Source organism: Rousettus aegyptiacus, unplaced genomic scaffold (assembly GCF_014176215.1).
Source record: "Rousettus aegyptiacus isolate mRouAeg1 unplaced genomic scaffold, mRouAeg1.p scaffold_m13_p_3, whole genome shotgun sequence".
NCBI lineage: Eukaryota > Metazoa > Chordata > Mammalia > Chiroptera > Pteropodidae > Rousettus > Rousettus aegyptiacus.
In genome coordinates this window covers 26,171,698-26,197,899 of record NW_023416306.1, presented here as the reverse complement: position 1 = coordinate 26,197,899, position 26,202 = coordinate 26,171,698, and the positions used below count along the sequence as shown (strand labels likewise).

Sequence of the window (26,202 nt, the reverse complement as noted above, 5' to 3'; positions counted from 1 at the left end):
TGTGAACTTAGATACTGAATATTTTTAACCCATTTCCTATTTTCCTCTTGAATACTTGCCAGAGGCGCTTGCAGCTGTAGTGTTTATCCCAAGATAACTCACAGATTACAGTCCTAACCTTACCCCCAAAGTTTGCCACAAAATTTCTCACTTTTATTATTGTTGTTGTATTGCTCTAGTATATTGATAGTCTTTGGAAACAAATGACATCATTCTATTTTTAGCATTCTGTTTTTAGTAGTGATATTTCCATTTACAAAATACAATAATTTTCAGTTGCTGAAAATGTCAAATTCTAGAAAATGCAATATTCCTGTGCAAGATGTTAACATTGTTCTCGAACAGTTGTTAGCCGAAGATTCATTTGATGAATCTGATTTATGTATACATTAGGATTAGGATTTCTGTTACATTAGGATTAGAGACAAGTTCTGTTTAGAAATAACCCCAAGAACAGTTTTCATATTTTATTTTCACATTGAAAACCAGTCAGATTTGCTTCAGCCTCAGAATGTGTTTATGTAAAATTAATGCTGGCAGCGAGCTTCACTTTTTTTTTTTCCAAACAGGAAATAGGTTAAATACCCTTAAGTATTTTTGAGTTTTATTCTGAGACACATTTAAGTTATTTGGGAATAGTGTGCTATTTTTGAGGCTTTCTTTTAAGCTTTCTCATGTAGAATCATAACAGCCTTTATTACAGGGCTAATTTTTCTCTATGAAGGCCAATACTTTGGGGTATTCTACCTGATGTCCAGTATATTGCAAGATTTTTCCACTCTGACTCATAGTCACCTGTCTCTAGCCTTGTTTGATCTTTGGGTATTAGTATACCCGTTCTTTTTCAGTGGTTGTATTTCTAACCTCAGGTAATTTCCTCTAGTGCAGTTGCTGATATGTACTTAACTGAAGAAAGGAAAACCCTGCGGATCTGAGTGTTCTCTCAGTATAGTCATCTCCTCTCATTACAGCTCCCTCCTCATATGGAGCTCTTTGATGTTCTGCCCCTTGAATTCTAGTAGCCCTGGCCTCCCCAAATTCTCAACTCTGTTTTCTAAGTTTTCTTAAAATATCATGACAGGGTAGTATTGAGTAATAAATTTAAGAGTGTTTATTTCTAAATATATATCTTTAGCTTCTATTCTCATCTTTTTATGAATATCATAACATTTTCTAAAAGAACATTCATACTGGATCTGATAACATCAGTTCAGTTTTGCTTATACATTAAAGTAGTTTGATAGTGGTTTTAAAAGTATTTAGATAATGAGTTTTTTTTTCAAATGTTTTATTTTTTGTTAAATTTATTGGTGTGACATTGGTTAATAAAATTGTATAGGGTTCAAGAGTGCAATTCTGTAATACATTATCTGTGTGTTGCATTGTACATTCATCACCCAAAGTCAAGTTTCTTTTCTTCCCCATATATTTGACTCCCTTTACCCTTATCTACCTCCCCACCATCCCCTCTTACCCTCGGGTAACCACTAAACTGTTGTCTCTGTTTATGAGTTTTTGTTTGTTTGTTGCTTTCAGTTTTTATTTCCCACTTGTGAGTGAAATCATATGGTTCTCAACTTTTTCTGTCTGACTTCTGTTGCTTTTCATGATAATCTCAAGATCCATCCATTTGTCGCAATGGCAGCATTTCATCTTTTCTTATGGCTGAATACTATCACATTGTATATATGTACCACATCTTCTTTATTCAGTCATCTATCAAAGAGCACTTTGGTTGTTTTCATGTCTTGGCTACCATGAATATTGCTGCAATGAACGCTGAGGTGCATGTATCTTTACGGATAAATGTTTTTAAATTTTTTGGGTAGATAACCAGAAGAGGAATTGCTGGGTCATATGGTAATACTATTCCTAATTTTATTAAGCTTAAGAATAATTGAACTGTATTAAATACATATTTATCATGTATTTAATTTAGTTAGATTATTTTTAAGCTTAATAGTTATTCTTCTTAGGTGAGGTAAATAAATTTAGGAGTATCAAACAAGGTTGCTTTTTCTTGCTGCATTATTCACTACCAAATTTAAAAAATATACAGAATAAGGAATATAAAAATGCCATAGAAATTTTTTTATTGCTTTACTTTTATTATCTAGTATGTCTTCCAGGCTTGTATAGGGCATTTTCATGTTTCTGTGCCTTCAAAATATTTCTAAGTTGATTTCTTTTTTTGATATGTAGTATAACAAACATGTGTTTAATGTCATTATTCACATCTGTTAACATCTTAATTTTTTGGACTTTTTATTTCAACCAAAAATAATTTGTGATGTTTGGTGTTGATGTTTCTATTCCAGATAGTAGTCTGCTATAATGTTGTGATGTTTTGCTATGGTTCCTGTCAAATGAAACATTTTCCATTATCATGCTCATCAAGTTTCTTGGATGAAACTCTGAAAGCTAAACATTGGCTTAGTAAAAACAAACATACATATTAAATGTTTATTCTCATTTTTTACATACTTTCTGTCTTCAGTATCAATGTTACTTTTTCTCAAAATCAGATATTATTTTCAATACTTGACATGTGAAATTCTTCATTTACAGTAAGATTATCTGATGAATGCTCTTGATATTTTTATTTTTCACATTCTTTTACATTCTCATTGTTTATTTTTTTCATCTCCAAAGAGTTTGCAATATAAACAAAGTTCATGCTCTCTTTTGGTAAAATCAAGTAAATAGTCTTTAGTGAATTTTGTTTGTTTTACCATTTGCCAGAATTGTGTGTGTAATGTTTTTGAAAATTTCCTACCAGCATGGTCTTTGGACAGTTAACTGCCGCTACCAAGTCAATAACTTTCTAGCTGATATGTTTAAGTTTGGTTAGGGCGTGGAGATTTTTCTGATAACTAGAGATAATCACTTTATTGGGAAAACAGAAATTCAGCTCCTTTCCCTTCTCTTTTCTGTAGTATCAGCGATGCAGAATCTGGGACAAGTTGCACGAAGAGCATATCAATGCAGGACGTACAGTTCAGGTAAGGCTATTATAATGTTTTTAGTAAATCAGTATGAAAAAACCTTAAGAAAATTTGCTGAATTCTTTTATGCATATTTATAACTAATTTCTTAAGAATGAATTTTTAGCAGGAATTACTGAATCAAATGTCATACATATTTTTAAGATTTTGAGTCATATTACCAAAATTTCCTCCAGAAATGATACGTCAGCTTATACTCCCACAATCATGGCATTTTCCACAACAAACCTTACAAACATCAGTATTAGTTGTTTCTCAGATTTTACTAATGAGATTAAAATATTGCTGCTTTTTTGTTTTAATCTGGAGTTTTTATTCTATTGCTTCGAAGGGTAAAAGGTTTTTTTATATGTGCCTAGGATAGTAATATTTCTTTTACAAATTGCCTGTTCATGCCTCTTGCATATATTATATTATGTTGTCTTTTTTAAGAGTTCCTTATAACTTGAAGGTATTTATCCTTCTGTTATATTATTGAGTTAATATAGTATTGTAACCATTCATTGAAGTTTTTTGCTTTTTAATTTTTAAATACTTTAAATTAATTTTTAAAAATATATTTACATAGTTTTTTTTACAAAAGCTAAAAAAGAAAAATGAAAAGGTTTATGGTACCCTATCCTTATCCATCCCTAAGTCCTACTTAGAAGAAACCACTTTTAATCCCTTTGGCCAGTTTTCCTGGTTTTTAGTTCTTTAATCCTAAATACCGTATGGAGACTGGTATTTCTTATTCGGGTTTAGGCATTATCTCTTCACTTCTTGCCATAGTAGATGGAGATCTAGCTTTCCACTTTGCTCCCCTACATCCCTTCCCCTTATATAATTACATATAATTTTTGGTTAATTTAGCGATTAGTTTCTCATTTCGATTATATAGATATTGTTTTTTCTTAAGGCAAATAGTGAAATACCGTGTGGCTTTTTCCTTTTTTGAAGTTAGTAATTGCCTCACTTTCTTTTTTTTAGTTGCCTGGCTTTCTGTGTATTTGTAGTTTTTTCCCCCTAAATGCTCCACGTCTCTGCCACATGCAATCAGTAATATTTTTCATGTGCTCAGGTACATCACTTCCATTCTTTATCCTGAAGACTTCCTCCTGAATCCCTTCTTTTTCCCCAGTTCTAAACTGGACTCACTTTCTAGAATTGTTGCACAACTGCTGTTCTGGGACTTCCTCAGCTGATCACTGTTTTGGGTCCCTGTTTTCTTTAATACGATATCTTCCTCAGTTTTGGTTTACTCCATTGTTTTGTTAGAGTACATCTTTCAGTAGTTCTCTCAATAAGGGTAACTTGGAGGTAAATTTTTAAGTTATTATGTGTCTGAAAAATACTTTAATAAGTGGTAGTGCAGGAATCCAATCTGGAATTATTTTTAATATTAACTGGGGGATAGAAAATGGAGTATGTCCTGTAATATCTGTACAGTGGGTCTTCATTAGATATTTGTTGAGCAAATCAATGCAGGCCTTTTTCTCTTGATTTTTACTTCTTTTAATGGTTCAATTAATATTTTTTAAGCTGTGTATATTCTTTTTGGTGCCTTTTGATGTTGAAATAAGTGTAAAGTCATTACATTTTTATCAATACCTTAGTGTAGTAGTTGTGTAATACAAGTAAAGCATAGTCTACATTTATTTTAATTAAGTAATTATAACTGTGGAGCTCTTAATAAATTATATGATGTCTAGAATGTGTTTAAGTTATTTAAATGTTTACCAATGGACTTGTGCTCTATGTTTGTTAAAGAAATCAGATTAATTATTATGATACCCAATGCTTTTTGCGGTACACAATTTGCTCTCAAAATTGCATGTTGTAAAAACACATTAGGAATCCTTAAATAAATATTTTACAAAGGCAAATATATGCATAACCATTCTCCTTTTAATCATTAAACACATAATTAGCCATTTTCAGAATTTTAATTAAGAGTAATTACTTACGTTTTAAAATTATCAGGATAGATAAGTATATATTTAAACATATAGTTTAATCTTTAGGCTGAAATTTCAGGATATTTATGGAAGGAGAAAAAAGTCATAACTACTTATTAAATTTAGTTATAAAACTGAAGAGAGGGAGATATGTCACCTTTATTTTACTGAAAGTTTGGCTATAATTTGCAATTTACTACTTGCATACTGCAAAGCTTATTACTGAGTTGGTATACTTTCTTCTTTTAAAACTTCATTTATTTAACATGGATATTTCTGTAGATTTTCAAAACCAGGCATAATATCTGCCTTTCTGATCTGATTATTAGAAGGGCAGAAATATTTGAACATCTACTATGTTTGAGATACTATTCTAGACAATAGGGTTATAGCTGTGAGCAAAACAAGAAAACTTGTTCTCATTGAACTTATATTGTGCATTGGTAAGGGAGAAAGCAGAGACATCATTTTTTAAGTAGATAAATATATACTATTTCGATGGTTATAAGTGCCATGAAGTAAACATTAGGCAGGTTAAAAGGAACAAAGAATCACAGAAGGCGATGAGTGTTCTTTTGTATATAGGTTGGTTGTATAACGTTTCTGATGACATTTGAACAGAGACTTGAAGGAAGTAACATAAACTATAGAGAACAGACTTTTGTAGGCAGAAGGGAAATCAAATACAAAGTCTCTGAGGTGAGAGGATGTGTAACATATTCAAGAGGTCATTGTGGCTGGTGTGAGCAAGGAGTATAGGAGATGAAGTCTAAGAGATCACTTGGGACTGATTATGGAAGGCCTTGCAGGCAGGATGTGGTGACTTGAAGTTGGGTAGAAAGCTCTTGGAAGGTTCTGAGCAGATGACCTGATACGACTTTAAAAGATCACCTTAACCGTAATGAAAAGGATAGCTTCTAAGGGGATAAGGATGAAAGCAAGAATACAAGTTAGATGGCTAATTAATAATCAGCATACTTGAGTGTACTTTTTAGAAAAGTGCAGATACACACATGTACAGTTTTGTGTAGAATGTCAGCTGCCTGATATGTTAGATTTTTATCTACTTTCTTTGTAGCGTTGGTAAATTATTCTGAACTCACAAGCTTGACAAACAAATAAGGAACTATTATGATATGTCAACCTTAACAGTGAAGTACCTTTTTGGAAAATTACACACACATATAATTCAAACATACAAAAATGTAGCAAATAATAAAAATAATATAACACTGATGTACTCATCAATAAAATTTGTCAAATCTTAACATTTTGCCACAATTTCTTTTCTTTTTATTTTTGAAGAAAATTTTAGAAACACCACTGAAGTCCCTTGTGTACCTACTCTTCCTTGATTCCATTTACCTTGTTCCTGTCTTTATCTGAAGGAAATCTTTTCCCTTGATATAAGTATTTATCATTTATGTATAAGTAATATATGCTATTGTTTTGTGTTTTTCTTTCTGCTCTTTCCCAAACAGCTTTCTTGAGATGTAATTGACATACAGTATACAATTTGATAAGTTTTGACATATGTGTACACTGTGATACTATCACCCCAGTCAAGATAATGAATATATCTTTTGCCCCCCAGAAGTTTTCTCATACCCCTTTGTAGCCCTCCTTCTTGCTTTTCCCTCCCACATCCCTCTGTACCCCTCCGCCCTCTCTACACATGCACACACTCTCCTACCCCTAACTCCCAGTGCCCAAGCAACTACTAACCTGCTTTCTGTCAGTATACATTAGTTTAGATTTTCTTCAATTTTATATAAGTAGATTCATGCAGTATGCACTCCTGTTTTTTTTTGGGGGGGGGGGTGTTGGTTGGAGCTGGCTTTCACTCTGCATAAATAATTTGGGGTTCATCCATGTTGTAATGTGTCTCAGTGTTTTGATTCCTTTTTATTGTTGAGTAGGCATTCTGGTATATAGATATACCACAGTTTGTTTATCCATTCGTCTTTTGATGGATATTTGGGTTGTTTCTAGTTTTTTGGCTATTATAAACAAATCTGCTATGAACATTTGAGTTCAAGACTTTTTATGCACAAAAGAATTTATTTCTCTTGGATAAATACCTATGAGTGGAATGACTAGATCATATAGTAGTTGTTATTCTTTAACTTTTTAAGAAATTGCCAAACTCTTTTCCAAAATGGATGTACCATTTTATATTCCCACCAGTTCTTTCATATCCTTGAAAACACTTGATATGGTTAATCTTTTTAATATTAGCCATTGTAGTAAGTCTGTAGTAGTATCCCATTGTGATTTTAATTTTTATTTGATTAATGATGTTTCCATTTTATTTTTAATTATTTTTATTCCATTTTATTTTCTTTCCTCTCTTGCTGGCTATAGCTCTTTGTTATTTTAGAGGTTGCCTTAGGGTTTATACACCTTATTACAGTTTATCTTCCAGTGATATTATACTGTTTCACATATGTTTAAGAACCTTACAATATATTCCTGTTTCTCCCTTCGCAATCTTTATGCTATTGTTGTCAGATATTTTTTTATACTATGTTTTATACTTAATAGCGTTTAAATAGTTGATTATTTTTTTCAAAGAATTTAGATATTAAGGAGAAAAATCTTAATATATTTACCTGTATCATTTCCATTTCTGGTATGCTTAATGCTTTTGTGGAAACTCTTATTTCCATTTGGTATCATTTTCCTTTTATCTGAAGACTTCATTTAACATATCTTGGAGTATAGTTCTGCTGGTATGAAGTCTTTCATCTTTTGTATATCCAAAAAACCTTTATTTGGCCTTTGTTTTTAAAAGGAATTTTGCTGTATGTAGAATTCTACATTGACTTTTTCAGCACTTTAAAGATGTTTAGCTGTCTTTTTGCTTGCATTGTTTCCAATGAGAAATGGGTTTCATTCTTATCTTTGATCTTCTGTATGTAATGTGTCTCTTTGGTTGCTTATATGATTTTCTCTTTATCATGTTTCTTGTGCTTTGAATTTGTTGAGCTTCTTGGATCTCAAGGTTTATGGTTTTTATCAACTTTGGAAATTTTTTTGGGTCATTATTTCGTCAAAGAATTTTCTGTCCCCTGCATCTCTCTTCTTTAGGGACTCCAATTACACATATGTTAGGTTGTTTGAAATTATCTCACAGCTCACTGATGTTCTTTTAAAATTTTCTAATTCTTTTTTTTCTTCTATGTGTTTCATTTTGGATAGTTTCCATGCCTTCGTGTTCACTAGTCTTAGCAGCAGCAGTGTGTAATATATTGTTAATCCATTCTGTTTGATTTGTGTCTTTTTTTAATATCTTCCATGTCTCTACTTAACCTTTTGATTATATAGAATACAATTATAATAACTGCTTTAATATCCTCTGCTAATTCAGATATCTATATCAATTATGGGTTAGTTTCAGTTGATTGATTAATGGGTCATATTTTCCTGTTTCTTTGTAGGTCTGGTGATCTTTGATTGGGTGGCCTTTGCCTGACTGAGTGCTAGATATTTTCATGCTCCTATAAATTTTCTGGAGCCTTGTTCTGGAATATAGTTACTTGGAAACAGTTTGATCCTTTTAGGTCTTTTGTGATTTACTAGGATTGATTAGAGTGATGCTCAGTCTAGGACTAATTATGTTCCTACTGCTGAAGTAAAGCCTTTCTGAGTAAATGTACACATGTCCCGTGAATTAAGAGTTTTTCCAGTTTAGCTGGTGGAAAGAGATGCAGTTTCCAGCTTTCAACGAGTCCTGAACACTGTTTCCTCTAATCTTTTTTGATGATTTTTTTCTCCCAGCCTTGGGTAGCTTCCTCATATACATGTTCTTGTCAGTGTTCTGCTAAATACTTGCGGTGGCCCCTCTGCATACTCCAGGGCTCTCTTTCTGTGTAGCTGTCTCCCCTCCAGTACTCTGTTCTGCAAACTCTGTGGAAGCAGAATCTATATATGATTATTATGAAACTACAAGTAGAATAGGTTTATTTTCTTCTCAGGCATGATAAGACGTTAGCATTTAGAAAGATTTTGTGATCAGATTTAGAAACTAAGTAAAAAACTTAGAAATTTGTTACTACTGTAATAATGCAGTGAAGAACATTAACCTAGGTTCCATAGCAGTGGGGATGTAGAACTTGTTGAGAACACAGATTTCTGGGTACCTTAGAAATTCGGATTCAGTAGGTTTCAGACCACATTTGGAAAGATACTGCAATACAGAGAGTTTATCCCAATTTCTTAGGTAGCATAAACACAAAAAATAAAATCAGCCATGGAACTTGTAGAAGTACAATATGACTTTCATGATTTTACTAGGAGAAATGTAGAACACTTGAATTATCTACTTTTTAATTAAAAAAAAAAGTTAAAAGGGAGAAGCGATGGAAAGGAGAGGAAATGAGGAAGAGAGAGAATAAGCAGAAGTTAATAGAAAAGATTAGAGAGAAGCAAGGCCAGATAGAGAATGGAAGAGAAGACGGAATAGTAGATTCCAAAATGAATGCTATTAAAAGGTAAATTGTTTTAGGTTATTATAAACTACAGAGAAATTTAAACTTAAGTTTTGCCTTGAAATATTTATGAGCTGATTAATCAGGATTTAGGATCTTTGACCTTTACTCTGACTGGTGTAGGAACTATAGAGCCTCAGGGAGGAAATTAAATCTAAGGTACCATTAATTGTAAGATATAGCATTATTTTGAGTGCCTCTAAGAAAGAAAAAGTGGTGCCAGTTAAAGATGACACAATGCTTTTTTGAAGATACATTCCAATTTCAGAGATATTAAAATGCGGAAAAGATACTGTCCTAAAATTGATGAAATATAGTATATGGAAACCTTCTATCCTCTACTTCTGTCATTTCCCAATCTAGTCTTTCTATTTGGCATATTCTATTTTCCCAATATGGGGACAGCTCAGGTCTCACCTTCTTTAAGAAGCCTATCTAGATCCTTACAGTAAGATGTCTCAGGTGTCTTTTATCATGTTTCTTATGCCCCTTTCAGTTTTGAATATTTCTCCTTAATAAAGAATCAAAAGCAAAATAGGAATTGAGTTGTTCTGCTTTCTCTGCGTCATCTGTTAACATTATACCATCTGCCCCAAGCAGTAGGCCTAAACCTTCTTTCCTGTTCTTCTTGCTCTACATGTATTTTTTTTAATCCTTTTTATTGTTCTTAACATTTTTCACCAGCCTCCGCTCATTCTGGGCTCTTTGCTTACACGATTCTCCATATTTCATACCACTCTTGCATTCATCCTTGTTCACATGCCTTTCCTTTCATTTTTTTTTTAACTAGTTTCTTAAATTTTGAACCTATTATAGTACACCTTACACAACTATTTTGGAATCTTAAGGTGTCACTTTTTTAATAGATTAACCTTTTTTCATAGTGTCAGAATTTTACTTTTTAGAAACTCTCTCTTTTTAAAAAGATCTTCCTTCTGCAATGTGATTTCTGCTATGGCATCACAAAACTATTTTCTCTAAAGTTGATTCACTTTCCTAATGTCACTGTTTCACTAGTCCTTGAGGATACAGTGGTGAAGACAATTGGCCTAATACCTGTTCCTACAAACTTTACAATCCAGTGGAATGAATCTCTAGCAAGGAGATTCACGATGAGATTTTTACTCAATTTACTCCACTCCAAATGCTTTCAATTTTTTGTTTCTATCTTTAGGTTAATTGATCATACAAGTTAGTATAATATCATTTTCTAAAAATATAATTAAAACCTTTTACTATGAAATATAACATGTGCTATGAAATGCATAAACATAGATATTCCCCAAAACAAATTATTATACTGTGAACGTTCATGTAACCACAACTCAGATCAAGAAATAATACAATTACCAGCCTTGGAGCCATGCTTCTCTTGCTCAGGCCCACTTCCACGTCTGGAAGTGTACTTTTGCTTCTAATAAAGCTTTTCTTTTCTGCTGTTAAAAAAAAACAAACAAAAAAAAAACGGAAGGACGGAAGGGAAGGAGGGAGAGAAGGAGGACAGAGACAATTACCAGCAATTACCAGCATTCTAGAAGCCCCCCATAGCCTCTTCAAAATTATAACCACCTTTCTCTCTCAAAGGTAATCAGTTTTTGATTTATATGGTAACTTCTTCCTAGCTTTTATATATAGTTTTATTACAAAAATGTATCATTTAGTTTAGGACTAAATGATACATTTAGCTCCATAGTGTAGTGGCTAGCATGTCTGCTTTACACACAGAAGGTCCTGAGTTTGCGCCCCAGCTGGAGCCACAAACCATACCCTGGGTGTGCCAGGGCCCCCCAAATGCCCGGGTGCACCAGACCTCGGGAGCACCGCGCCCCAGGTGCACATTTCAAGTGTGCAGGAAGAGACACTCCACCTTCAGAGATCCAGTTCTTAAGAGGAAACGGCAACATCTATAGTTCAGGGGTGGAAGTGGTATGGGGGAGAATTAAAGAGGAGGGGAAAAAAAAGAATTTAGTTTAATTTAGGTTCTGTTTGAACATTATATAAATTGAATTAAACAGAATATATATTTCATTTCTTGTTTGGGATTTGCTTATGTTGTTGTCTGCAGCAGTAGTTATTTTCATTGCTATTTATGTTCCACTGTATAAGTTTACACCATAATGTATCCATTCTACTATTCGATGGACATTTGGGTGTGTCCAGTTTCTATTACAAATGCTGTTAACATTTATAGATATTTACTGGTACACATGTGCATACATTTCTGTTGAGTATATTCCTTGGACAGGAATTGCTGGTTCTTCAGGCATCCTTATTTTCAACTTTTGTCGATAATGCCAAACTGTTTTCCAAAATAGTTATACCAATTTTACACTCCTTACAGCAGTAAAAGTGAGTCACTGTGGGTGCCACATCCTCAGCAATATTTCATAAACTCAGTCTTTAATTTTAGCTATTTTGGTGGATAACTAATTTACATTAATTTACATTTATCCAGATTATTAGGGAAATTGAGTAATTATTTGTTTATGAGGAGAGCTTATTTAGGATTCTTGCCCACATTTCTATGGGTTGCCTTTGTCTTACTAATTGGTGAGAGTTTGTTATTCTGCCTGTGGCCCCTTTATCAGTATGTATATGTGTTGCAATTTCCTTCTTCCACTCACTGGTTAACTTTTCACTCTCTTAGTTGTGTCCCTTGATAACTACAAGTTTATTTAGTTTAATATAGTCGAGGTTATTGATCTTTTATAGTTGTGCTGTGTTTAAGAGGTCTTTCCTACAGTGTCATGAAGATATTCTTCAGTTTTGCCTATCACATTTAGGTCTACAAACCATCTGGTCGATAATTGTGTATGGTGGTGTATCCAGTTTTATTTTTTGCCATATGGATACTTAAATAACCAATCACCATGTTTTCTAAAGATCATCTATCCCATCTCTCCCAGTCCTGCAGTGCCACGTTTATCATAAATTCAGTGCATATATGTCTGTTTCATTGATGTATTTTTCTATTCTTGCACCAATACCACACTGTCTTAATTATTGTGGCTTTATAATCAGTCAGTATCTAGTAGAGGAAGTTCTTTAATCTACCTTCTTCAAAAGCTGATCTCAGTCCTTTATTTGCATTTCCATATACATTTTAGAATCAGCTCGTCAGGTTCCACAAAAACAAAACAAAGAATCTTTTTCAAATATATTCTTATTTATTAAATCTATATATTATTGAATCTGTAGATTCAAATTTTATTCAACTTTATTGAATTAGTAGATACTGAGTCTATAGAGTAAATATATTTATTGAATTTGTTGATATATAGATATCTATTCAAGTGACATCTTTGCAATATCGAGTCCTCCAAACCATGAACATCTTATTGATTTATTATTATTATTACTTTTTTATATGATGCTGGATTTAAATTGATGACATTTTCTTTAGGATTTTTGCATCTTGTTCACAAGTGTGTGAGACATCTGAATTTTTTCCTTGTTGAGTTTTGGTGTCCAAGTTTGCTATCATAAAATGAGTTAGAGAATGTTCTTTTTTGGTTCTCTTAAAGAATTAATGTAATTTCCTTTAAATCTTTGGAAGGATTGGCCAGCAAAGCTATCCGTACTGCGGTTCCTTTTGTTTCGTTGGTTTTGGTTTTATGTATGTGTGTAGGGAAATAGGGGAGTTTCAAAATGTACATTTAATTTCTTTAATGGTTATATGACTTCGGATTTCTGTTTTTTGTCAGTTTTCTAGGAATTTTTCTGTTTCATCTGACCTTTCTAGTTTATTGACAAAAATGTGTTCATAATACCTTTTAATATATGCAAATCAGTATTGATGTCCCCTTTTTTTTCATTTCTGATTTTGGTTATATGTGCCTTCTCTATTTTTTAATTACTCTCAGTGATGTTTATGAATTTTATTAGTCTTCCAAAGATCAAATTTTGGCTTTTTAAACCAACCGTATGCTTGTTTTTTCTATTTCATGACATTTATGTTCACAACTTTATCATTTTCTCCTTCGTACTGTCTTTGCATTATTTTTTGCTGTTTGTTTTTTATATTCTTAAGATGAATGTTTATTTTATTAATTTTCAGGCTTCCTTCTCTAAAATATATGCATTTAGAGATATAAATTTCTAAATACTGCTTTAACTGCCTGTAAGTTTTAGTCTGCATTATTTTTCCTAATTCAGTTCAAAGCATTTCTGATTTCCATTACGATTTCTTCTTTGCCCTGTGGATTATTTATGTGTCTTCCTTCATTTCCAGCTATATAGTGTTTTTACATATATTTTTGTTAATGATTTCAAGTTTAATTTTATGATCGGAATACACGGTCTGTCTGATGTCAATATTTCTGAAATTTGTTGAAACTTTCTTTAAGACTCAGTACAGAATCAATTTTTATTGCTCAAATTCTCTTGCATCCTTTAGTCTTGCTGAAAGAGGTTTTTTAAAGCTTTTATTATGATCGCGGATTTACTTATTTCTGTTTGTAGCTCTATTTGTGGAGAGAGTGAGTGAGTGTGTGTGTGTGTGTGTGTGTGTGTGTGTGTGTGTGTGTGTGTGTAATGGCTATGTTATTAAGTATACACAACTTTTGAATTATATTCCTGGTGAAGAGTGATTGTATAACTGTTGTGGCTTTATGGTCTATTTTTTATGATATTAGTATTGCTATAGCAGATTTTCTTTGGGGATGGGTTATTATATTTGAATGGTTTATCTTTTTTATTTTTACTTTGAACTGTCTGTATTTATGTTTTAGATATATTTCTCGAGTTTTGGATTTTTTCCAGTGTGAAAATCTTTATCTTTTAACTGGAACCTTTATTCAATTTATAGTTAATGTAATTGTTGATATTTTTAAGTTTAAATCTGTCACTATATAATTGTGTGCTTTCTACTTCTTCCACAGTCTTTGTTCTTTTTCGTTTCCATTTTTACTTCTTTTAAACTGATCTTATATTTTTAATTGATCCAGTTGTTCTTCTATTTGTTTTGGAATTATATACCCATTTGCTGGAAATTACAACATACATCTGTAAACAATACAGATTATACAGATACCCTGGAATATTTTAGCTCTATGTATAAAAATATATAAAATATATAAAATTCTATTTTTATATATTTTAATTATATACATATTGAAAACCCCCAAGACATTATATTATTGTTTTATTATAGTTACTGATTATCTAGATTTACCTACATGTTTGCTATTTTTTTAAAGCTCTTCATTTCTTTCTTTACCTACAACTTTAAGTCTGGAATAAATTATTGTTCCTTCTGAAAGACACTGTTTAGTATTTCCTTTAGTGTGTATTTGCTGGTAACAAATTTTCTCAGTTTTTGTTTGTCTGAAATGTCTTTATTTTACCTTTGGTCTTGAAGGATATTTTTGCTGAGTATAGAATTTTAGGTTGATAGTGATTTTCTTTCTGTACTTTGAATGTATCATTCTACTATCTTCTGGCTCTCATTGTTGCTTTATGAAGTCTCATATGATCTTACTGTGTTTTTTGTTGTTGTTATTAATCTAGTCTTCTGGGGGCTGCACTGCCCTTTTTTTTTTTTTTCAGTGTTCATGGTTTATTTGGTGTTTTTGTTGGTATGACACTTGGATAGTTTGTTGCATTGTTTATGAAACCTCATAATTCATTATATCAATACATTAGAGGAAAACTTATGATTATGCCAAAAGATTATTTTAAAGAGAGGGTAAAATTATTTGGAAAAGAATCCAGCAACTTTACTCTGAGAAAAATGCAAGGTAAAAAACAGTGAGATAACATGTAATACTGACAGTATGTGGGAAAATGGGCACTCATACTTTGGTGGTAGTGTGAATTGTTACAGCCTTTTGGGGAAAAAAACTAATACTAGCTATTGAAATAAAAATGCACATTATCCTGAGTACTGTTACTTTTGAGAAATACTCCTACAAAATAGAATAGTATATACTACATTACTAATATGTACTTTTATAGCATATTAGGATTTATATTCAAGAACATTTGTTTTATAGTTTATGATAACTAAAAATTTGAAAAAAATGTGAATGTTGATCAGTGGAGGAATGTTTGAATACGTTATTACATCTACACTATAGAATATGGTACATCCACTGACCACAAGCGATATCCATGATGATATTGTTAAACTGGAATATAGAATGACAAATTATATATTATTGTGCATAATATAATCCATTTTTTTATAAAAAATTAAGGCTATATATGTCTGTGTTTGCATGAATAATGAGAAATGTGGGTTAAGAGGTGGTAGGATTAGTGAAGTAAGGAAGTCATTAAATTTTTCTTGATATGTTTCTGCAGTGTTTGATATATTATGAAGAACATTTGTTACCTTTTTAATAATCACATTTAACAAAGGAAAAATGCTAAATAAATTGATAGTATGAAGATGTGAGTTCTAAAGAAGCTGTATTTGGTCAGAGACATAAAAAGTAGAAAGTATTATGCATATCTTCTATTGTACAGAATACTTGTAATCATTTCTATTCATAGCCATTATCACAAATGACCTCTGAAAATAAAAATATTTAATACTAAGTTATATGGTAGTTTTAATGATTTTTTTTTCTTTTATAGCAACTCCGCTCCAATATTCGAGAAATGGAGAAGCTTTGTTTGAAAGTTCGAAAGGATGACTTAGGACTTCTGAAGAGAATGATAGATCCTGTTAAAGAAGCAGCATCAGCAGCAACAGCTGAATTTCTCCAACTCCATCTTGAATCTGTAGAAGAACTTAAGAAACAATTCAATGAGGAAGAAACTTTATTACAGCCTCCTTTGACCAGATCTGTGACTGTTGGTGGTAATGTACTAAATCTTATTCTCGAACATAGTAATGCAGATAATTAATGTTCACCTTCTTGTGTAGATATTGTAGATAATATATAAGTCTCCAGGGATCACTTTCTAGTCCAGTATGCTGAATTCTTGGACCATGAGTGTGCCTGGAAGTGCACATCCTAGTAGTTTTGTAGGATAAAATTTTGAGGCTATGCTATATTAAGTGGCACTACAGGGCTTTAAGTATGTATTTGTCTAATATATTGAAAATAAATTTTAAAGTATTTCCAAAGGAAAATGTCATCCTTGTCTGCAGAGTACTCTTCCCTCATGTCCAGGTGTAGGGGTGACCTAGTCAGTCATGTTTCTTTCTTAGGCATTCTGATTTCCACAGGGCATGTTAGATCTATTTCTTAGCTCAGCTTTCTGAATTTAACTGAAACATAAAAACGAAAGTCTATAGTCATGCTGTCAACTTTTATGAAGTGATACTCTAGGAAACAGCCCAGTGAAATTACTATATCTCTACTAAGGATGTAATCGTTAATTGTTTATTACATTACAGTAATGTCTTTATAAGGAACTCTGAAAAAAAAATCTTTGTTTAATGCATAGTAGTACTTCAATTGGTCTTTTTTAATAATCTTACGAGTATTGAATGACAACACTGATAAGGTTTCTCTACTTCAGTTATTTACTAGAAAGCTTAAATTTAAATTTTTTAACTACCAAAAGCCAAATTTTTTAACTATTGTGGTTTTATTTTATAATTGCTTCCCCTGTTTTTCCTTTTTATTTTAGAGTTTCTTTTTTTTTATTTTTAATTAATGCCATCTTGTTACATTTTATATATGTTCTAAACTGCCCTAAATCTTTATGGAAAAGGTGGGGTATAAATAAATTACAGATTAGTATAGACTCTAAGAGAGGCTATATCCACCCATTTTTTCTCTTTTCATTTATCTAGGAGTTTCCTGTACCACTTCTTCTCTCCAAAACCAGATTATTTTTAATGTTATATTTTTAGTCCTAATGATGTAGTAATTTATAGGGAAATTGAAAAAAATTAGAGGAAACATTTAGGCTATCATCCTGAGCTTCTGATAATCTTGCTTTTATTATATCCTTAGTACCTAGCACATGGTAAGTACATAGCACATAGTATATAGTACTTGGCTCATAGAGGACCATTAATAAATGTTTTATAAATAAATGAGTAAATATATTTTTAGAGTCTTTTTTAAAATTTCAGATGTGCTGTAATTACTTCATTCTGTGGATAACCAGTACTAAAGTGTTATTTTGGGGAGAAGGAAATGTTAGCATTCAACCCTTAGTTAATGAGTATTTGGGAAGGATGCTTTTTGATAGTTTGTTTACATTATTCTGTTTATATGTAATTATTACCACCATATTGATGGGGCTGAATGCCATTCTTATCATTTAGTACTAACCGATATTTTATGTGCATGTACAGAGAAACTGGGCTTTATAGTTCCATGTGATTAAAGGGCTGTTTTATCCATCCAGACATTTTTGACAGTTGTGAAGGCAGTAATAACAGTGAAGATATGCTGGATATTCTGGAAAGAGTTGCTGGCACCAATCTCTATGTTGTTATGTATCTTTGAATTGCCCATCACCAGCAAACAAAAATTTTGAGTTCTGAGAGTTTTCTCACAATGTCATACTATTTTAAAAACTTGCTTTAATTTACATTTTATTATTGCATTATTTGCGTCTGTAACAGTAGAACTGTTTGGGCTCAACAAACTTGGGTTTATATATCATCAGAGGAATTGGGCAGTGACTAAAAGAAGGCAGTTTACCTAGTTTGCTGGCAATTAACTTTCTCTGTAGAAAGCTGACTGCTGTAAAAAAAAAAAAAAAAAGTTTGATAAAATTTGAGGAAGCATATGTACAGAGGAAATGAAGAAGATTGGGGCAGAGCCAGAGGATGAGAGAGAAGAAATAACAGGTGAAATACATTTTCCTACTTTATTGATTCCCAGACTTCTCAATTCATGGCACACCAGATTGGCCTAAAATCTAATCACTTGCCACTGGGAGAAACTACAAAATTGAATCTCTGAAAACAATGCTGATTTGATTAAAACAGTCATTCCATTTATAAAAAATCAAATACGTAAGTTATACCTAAAGCAATATTAGAACTTCAAATTCTGAATGGTCTGCTGGTCAGATTGTGCTTTGACTTTGAATCCATGAATCCATTGCCAACATTAAGCAGTTAAAATTATCTCACCAAATGCTTGAGTATTTCACCAGATATGAGAGTTTCTCCTCGGTTGCCTTAAATCCAGATATGTTATAACAAATGAATAATTGAGAGGATGAGAGGGAAAGAATATGAAAAGAAAACAGCTAATTTACATAAGACTTTAGTAGTGGGGTAGGAATTGAATTTACTCCATGTGTGGTTGTTTTCTATAGACTCTTCTGTCATTATATATGTTACTGTCCAGTGCTCTTGGGTTTTTCCTTATTTTTGCTTTAGACACTCATGTTAGTAGTGACAGCCTATACAGAAAAAAATGTATTTGATTTGCAAAGAAGTTAAGTGCCTTAAAAAGCCCTTTTCCTTTAAAAATTCAATCTGATTCTAAATAAATTGGTTGGAAACATCAGCAGAGATTCAGGACCAATGTTGCCACATTTCCATGAGAGAGATCAAAATTCAAAAATAGTTTTTCATTTACAGATAGAAATAACAAGTAGAATAGGACATTTTATGTTCTCTGAAGAATGAAAGAAGCTTATTAAGCTTAGGAGAAAGCTGTGATGATTTGCTGTTTCTTTTGTCCAGATTCTGAGAGTTCCTAAAGCAAATCTTCTCTGCCAATCTTGCTTGATCTGAGAAACTCCCTTCTGTCTCACTTTTGTGTGTATAGTTTCATTTTTAGCATATTGCTTCCCACCAAGAGAAGTGATGAACCTAAAGATTTGATTTGTATTTAGAAAGGTATATCGAGTCATACAGACTGAATCTTGCTTCTTTCCATCTTTGTCTTTCTTACTCCCCATCCAGCACACAACTTTACCACCACAATAGGAACAGAATCTTATTACATTTTAAACAAATATTCACAAAAGAAAAGAATCCAATTCTAATACTACTGGGAACTTTAGACCATCATATTGAATTTGATGAAATATTAGATTTTATCACAAGTATATACATGTACTGAACCGTTTTGTAAAATATGTAGATGGTTTTCATATATTATTCAGAAGATATGTTTTCTATTGGTTTAAATTTTCTTTTTTAAAAATCCTCCTTTGCAGCTAAATTAAGCCATGACTTAGAAGTCATTTTATTTTGATAGATTTATGTAGAGGATCAATAAATTCATTTCATTGTTTCTATGCTTTCACAACATGAAAAATTTCAGGAAATGCTTTTGAATTAATTTAGATTTATAATGACATTTTTTCTAATGTAGTAAAAGTATAGTGGAAATTTCTTATGTATTGTGTCGTAATCCTTAGTAGGATCATTGCCTTTCATGAAAGATGGAGAAAGAAAGTTGGGGTGGGGAGAGGGAAAGAATGAGAGTGAATAAATGAGTGAATGGATGAGTGAATGTTTAAGCATGTAGAGAGAAGGGAAGTTTTATGTCTTAAATGTTATTAAGCTTATTTCTCACTTCAACTAAAAATATCTTCATGTTTATTTAAGTTTCTAGTCAATAATAAGGTTTTACAACTGGAGTTTGAAAAACAGCGATGAGTTACATATATGTATATATATTCTTTATGCCCTTTACACTTGCAGTTGTTTGCATGTGGATGGAACTGAGATGATTATGTCATATGAAACAATAGCAGTTTTGACTTATAAGGACAGGGTAAGAGTTCTTTAGCCTTCTTTCCTGCAGCTATAATCTGTCACAATGTTTTGCCTCATGTATAGAACAATTTGTACAAGTTTCAAGTCAGTGGATGACCACTGAGGTACTGATTTTAATACAAGCTGGAATAAATGCGTTATAGGGGTTGTAGAAATTAAAGGATTTCTTTTCTTAATTATTAGTCATGCCTCAAATTGATTAGTGATGTTCAAAGTTGTAAGTTTACAGCAGGATTTTCCATGGAAGAAAATAGATTTCTTTGTCCTACAATTCCATTTGAACTAAGATGTATATGCAGTTTGGTTTCAAGTGAGACTTAAACATTTCTTATTTTTTACTGAGGGAGATCTTTAATGTTTGCTTAAAACGACAAACATTTCCCATCCCTTCATTTTTTAGATCAAGAACTTATAAATGATAATCTCTCCTCATTTTGTTACATATCCTGGCGTACTTTATTTGAATCCTCTCTAATAGTACAAAGATTGTGGCTTAAAAAATCTTTCAAGTGAGGATAGTGGTGTCTATGAAGTTATGCTTTACATTTGGTCCGTTAATAATGAAATTATTATTCATCAGCCTATTAAAGAAGTTGGAGTTCTTGTAATAGGAATATTAAGAAGAAAGGACTTAGAGTAATTCATTTATCTTGATTGAAGTGAAAATTTAAGTGTCAGCGATAACTTGGGACATAGAGTAAATAACTCTTAAGCATTTATAAAAATTATAGAGAGCTTTTGAAATATTGGATACTTGCCAAAATATTGTAATGTAAAACTTCGTATCTAATGTTTTTGCTCTTCCTTTAAGATAAGGAAATATATTCAGATAAGATTCAAAATTAAAAGAACTCAGTCAATTCTCATAAGCCTACAAATTACTTTTCAGTCAACTGTCTATATGCCCTTCCTAAACAATTTAAACAGGTTTTTATTTTTTACCCTCGAGAAGTAAAACATTCATAAATTTTGAAAGTAAAATAGTAATGCAATTTTATAAAATACCATTCTCTTATAGGCTAGGTTGAAAAAAAATTGAGCATGAAAATGGACTTAGAATTATAATGACTTACGTTTTGGAGTAGGTTAGGTGTCAAGTCACTCTCATTTCCCTGCTTCTAACCCTTCAGTAGCTCCCTACTGTCTACCAGATAAAGTCCAAAGTCTCTAACTGGTGTACCAATGCGTCTTCTAATTATCTATAATGTTTTACACTTGTAACTCTATATCTTTCACTTTATGCTTTGGGAAGACCAAACTGCTGATTTTATGTTAAGCTGTATTGTTTCTTCTTTGAGGGCCTTTTTCATGCCAGTTTCTCTACCTAGAATTTATATTCCTATCTTCTTTGCCTAGAAAGATCACATTTTTTAGGAAGCTGTCCTATAAACTGCACACTGTACCAAGCTGGGTCAGATGCCACCCCCCCCCATTGGAACTCCCACACAATATTATATGTATCTATATCTATTTATTTAGATATTAATGAACTCTCTTACTGTTTTAGGATTGTATCTTTGTAGGTCTAACTCTTCTAGAATATATTTTCTTTTTCTTTTTTGTTATTTATTATTATTGTTTATGCCTACAGCACCTGGTCTTCCTAGGTGGTCTCTCATCCAAGTACTAACCAGGCCCAACCCTGCTTAGCTTCCGAGATCAGACATCGGGTTTGTTCAGGGTGGCATGGCCGTAGACTATGGATTGTGGCTCCACTGGGGTGGGAACCCAGGACCTTCTGTGCGTAAAGCAGATGTGCTAACCGCTACACAATGGAACCATGTCCTAGAATATAAATTCTTTGAGAACAGCTACTTTGTATTACTTTTTCATCCCTGGTACCCAACACAATATATAATGGGGGCTCAGAAAATATTAAAGCTATAGGTGTTTTGAGCTCGAAGTAAGGGAGGCAAAAGATCTCTTCTTTCCATTTTCATTGCCACTATCCTCGAGCAGATCATCATCATTTTACACTAGACATACTGAAAAGGCTCCCAATGTTTTACACTCTCTAATTTTTTTTATTTTTCAATTACACTCTTATTCTATTCTTCACACTGCAGCTATGGTTCCTATTCTAAATTTGAAATCTGATATGGCACCCTCTAGTTTCCCAATAGTCTCCTACTCCTTTTAATAGTTCTATATTCATCTTAGAAGAAAGATAAAACTCTTTAACATAGTTTACAGTGCTATAAATTATGTCACCTTTGATTTCGACCTCAACTTTTGCTTTTCTCTTGTCATAGTCTATGCTTCAGCTATACTGAACACCTTTCGGTTCCCAAACCCATGAACATATTATTCTCCCTGACATGAATACTCTCTCCTTCTCCCTCTACCCTTGTCCCAGTTCACTAATATAATTTTGGTTATCCTCAGGCTTTAGCTTCATAACCTTCTTTACCCAATCTCCCCTCCAGAAGTCTAAGTTAAATACCTCTCTTCTGTGCTCACATAGCATTCCATACTTAGGCATCACAGTTCTTCTCAGACTATTACTGAACTTGCCTGTTAACGTGTCTGTGTCACACATTACATGATAAGCTCCATTAATAATAGCAGCAGTAGCAATGACAGTAATAGTAACTATTTTTTAACCACTTATGCTTAAAATATAAGCCAAGCACAGTGCAAAGTAAATATCTTATTTTATAAATGAAGACAACTAGAGAAGTGAAATACCTTCCTAAGTCAAAGCTAGTAAATAGCCGAACCAGGTTTCTTACCCAGGTCTTTCTGATGAGGTCCATACTCCTAACCCCTGTCTTTGTTGACTCCTTGGAACTGTTTTTATGATTTACCATTTTGTCCCCAGCATCTTACTACACCAATTGTCATACAGTAGGCATTGTATAAGTATCAATTGAATGAATGAATGATCAGTAAAACCAATAATGAGGAAGTAAGAAAGACTCACAGGTGAAGTTTGGAGCATAAATTAATTCAGGAGAAGTAAGGCAACAATATGTACAAAAAGATATATATGGTAAGAGGTGTTTGATGACAAATTTATTTTTACCAAAAATTACTTGATTTTTATTGCTAAAATCATATTGCTTCCCTATTTTCAACACCTTCAGAATCTGATTATTCCTAAAATAGTCAAAGAAAGGTTAATGATTTAGCAAAGAAAAGTGTTGGACCTATTTCTACTGGATATCTCTTTATGGAACATTTCCAAATGGAATAGTTTTTTTGTTGGTTTTTGTGGGTTGTTTTGTTTGTTTGTTTGTCTTGGTGCTTCTTCCACATCTAGCCCTAGTTATTCAGATTAGGAAGATAGTATTTGTAGACTTTTTTTTTTTTTAGCTAACTTCGTAGAATAATTAAAGTAAAAATATTTGTTAACCTGGCAACAATCTGCCCGCAGATAAATCTATTTTTATGAAATACTCAGTTTACTTTTATCCTGAATTCAGTTAGTAAGCATTTTATATGGCAATCATTTCATGAAGTTGATTATGCTATCGCCTTTCTAACAAAGCAGATAAACTCTAAACATGAGGCTGTGTTCATCCAGGAGCATTTCATACTACTGAAGCTGAAGCTGATCCTCAGAGTACGACTCAGATATATGCATTGCCTGAAATTCCTCGAGATCAAAATGCTGCAGAATCATGGGAAACCTTAGAAGCGGTATGTTAAAATTTTTTTCCTTTTGGTAGCTGCGAGGGATAAAAGTAAGTAACTTCTCTTTTTCTCTTTTTAAGGACTTAATTGAACTTAGCCAACTGGTCACAGAATTTTCTCTCCTCGTGAATGTAAGTATGTAACTTTTTGGCTCAGAGATGGTAGATTAATAGAGATAAGAGGCTTTTACTAGGATATTGATTAGAATTTTAATAGAAGTTACAATTTTTAAGATGTATTAGGCCATGAATAGAAGTCTAACTATTTTCAAATTCCAAATCAATTTAATAAACAATTATTAAGCACTTTTTATATAAAAGGTATTATGTTAGATCTTTACCATTGTCGGTCTGACATGGTTGGACGTAGAAATAAATTAAGCCTGCTTTTTGCCTTCAAGGATTTACAGTGGGTGGAGATAATCTTGGACCCCCACAAAACTGAAATTTCAACCATGATCATTAAATGCAAAAATAAGGTATGATGAAAAGTATTATAAGCTTCAAGAAGGAATTCTAGGGGAGGGAGGCAGGGATCGTGAGGCGTAAGCATTAAGAATAGCTTCACAAAATAAGTAGCATTTGCTTAAACTTCAAAAATGAAGTTAACTGTCTACAGGTGGAGAGGGGGGCGGTGCATCAGAAAACAGCTGAACAAAGACATGGAGTAGAGAAGTGTGTGGTCTTTCAGGAATGATAAGTGTTGTAATGTAACCGAAGCATAAAGTATAGTGGGTAAGCAAAGCAAAGAGGGTTAGGGTGAGATTAAGATGGCACTGAAGGCCATACCAAAGAATTTGAACTTTACTTTGTAGGCATTAAGGAGCCAGTATAGATTGTTGAGCAGGTTAGAGTGATGTGATCCAGTCTGTGCTTCAGAATGATTACTGTTAGCGGTGTGGATAATAACCTTGGGGAGGGAAAGATTATAGGTGGGACAACTAGTTAGGAATCAACTGCAAGAGCTTCACCAACAGTAATGGCAATATAAGTATAGTATCCCACTTTCCTCAGTTTTAGCTACCACTGTTAACTGCAGTCTGAAAATATTAAATGGAAAATTCCAGAAATAAACAATTCATAATTTTTAAATTGCACATCATTCTGAGTAGTGCAATGAAATCTGGTGCTGTCCTGCTCTGTCCAGCCTAAGACATGAACCATCCCTTTATCCATCATATCTGTGCTGTATACACTCCCTGCCCATTAGTTACTTAGTGGCTGTCTTGGTTTATCAGATCAGCTATCAAGGTATTGCAGTGCTTATGTTCAAGTAACCTTATTTTACTTTCAAATGGCTCCAGAGCACAAAGTAGTGATGCTGGCAATTCAGATATGCCAAAGAGAAGCCATAAAGTGCAGGTATGTCTAGGAAAAAATACTTAGCATTCGGTACTATCTACAGTTTTAGGCTTCCACTGGGGGTCTTGAAAGGCATCCCCCAAGGACAAGTGAGGAGTGCTGTATAAAGGTAAAGGACAGCTGAGAAGTATTTCTGGGGTAGACAATAGATTTTGGAGGAATATGGAAAAGTCAAAGATAAAAAACATTAAGGCTTGATTCTGCATAATTAGATAGCCAGTGATACTGTTAACAATGATTAGGGAACATAAAGTTGATTTGGTGAGAAAGATAGAATAGATTTTTTTGTTGTTATTTTTCTAAATTATTTTTATTTTTCCTTCCCTAAAATTATGAGAAGGTTGGATGTATGAGTATGTGTGTGTATATATGTATGTACATACTAGTGAAAGCCTGTTTCTGCTTATTCTTTAGCTAGGTTTAGTTCTTTGTTCTTGATTAAACCATGATTTGGGGTTTTACATCTTCTGACATCTGGCTTTAAATTATAAGAAGTTCCTAGATCACAGAGTTGGAATTGGAAAGCACTTAAGAAACCAACTAACCGAATCCTTCTACTCTTGACCCAACATCTCAAATAGATAGTCTTTTGCCTCTTTTTGAACAATTACAGTGCAGGGATACTTCATACTTCAACCATTCCGTTTTGAAGCTCTAACTCTTAGTTCTTCCTTTTGTAAAGTAAACTCTGCCCTATAATACCTTCCCTCTGGAACCATTTACTGAACAAACATTGTCTCTTTTCCACATAAAAGTTTGTCAGCTTTTTAAAACCAATGTTATCCTTCCTCACCCTACCCCACCTCAGCATATTTTGTACTCTTAAAACCCCTTGATTCTCTAATATAGAAGAAATCATATTCTTCTGTTATATGATTTCTGGGCTTTTCAGTACTACTCCCGTACTCCGCTTGTTTTCTAGTTCGTGGATTTTTTCTTGAAACTTGATGCCTACATTGAATATAGTAAATCATTTAAAGCATTTTCCTTTTTCTATGACTCTAAGTTAGAAAAAGCAAAATGTTTGAAGTTTCTGCATTAGATATCTATACAATCTATTAATATATTTTCAAATAAAAGTACGATACAAGAACACCAAACTATTTATTTTTAGAATCA

At 32.6% G+C, this 26,202-nt stretch overlaps 1 protein-coding gene and 1 pseudogene across 6 annotated transcripts in view; one reads left to right on the top strand and one right to left on the bottom strand.

Moving 5' to 3' along the window:
* Nucleotides 1-26,202, top strand: part of STX17 (syntaxin 17) — a 53,426-nt gene that overhangs the window by 14,827 nt on the left and 12,397 nt on the right. For all 6 annotated transcript variants that reach the window (XM_016162588.2, XM_036238795.1, XM_016162592.2 and 3 more), the window contains 4 exons: nucleotides 2,937-3,002; nucleotides 16,012-16,237; nucleotides 23,613-23,728; nucleotides 23,803-23,853. In XM_016162588.2, coding sequence (XP_016018074.1) covers nucleotides 2,937-3,002; nucleotides 16,012-16,237; nucleotides 23,613-23,728; nucleotides 23,803-23,853 — 459 coding nt within the window. The remainder of the gene's footprint in view (nucleotides 1-2,936; nucleotides 3,003-16,011; nucleotides 16,238-23,612; nucleotides 23,729-23,802; nucleotides 23,854-26,202) is intronic.
* Nucleotides 21,669-21,784, bottom strand: LOC118601230 (annotated as a pseudogene).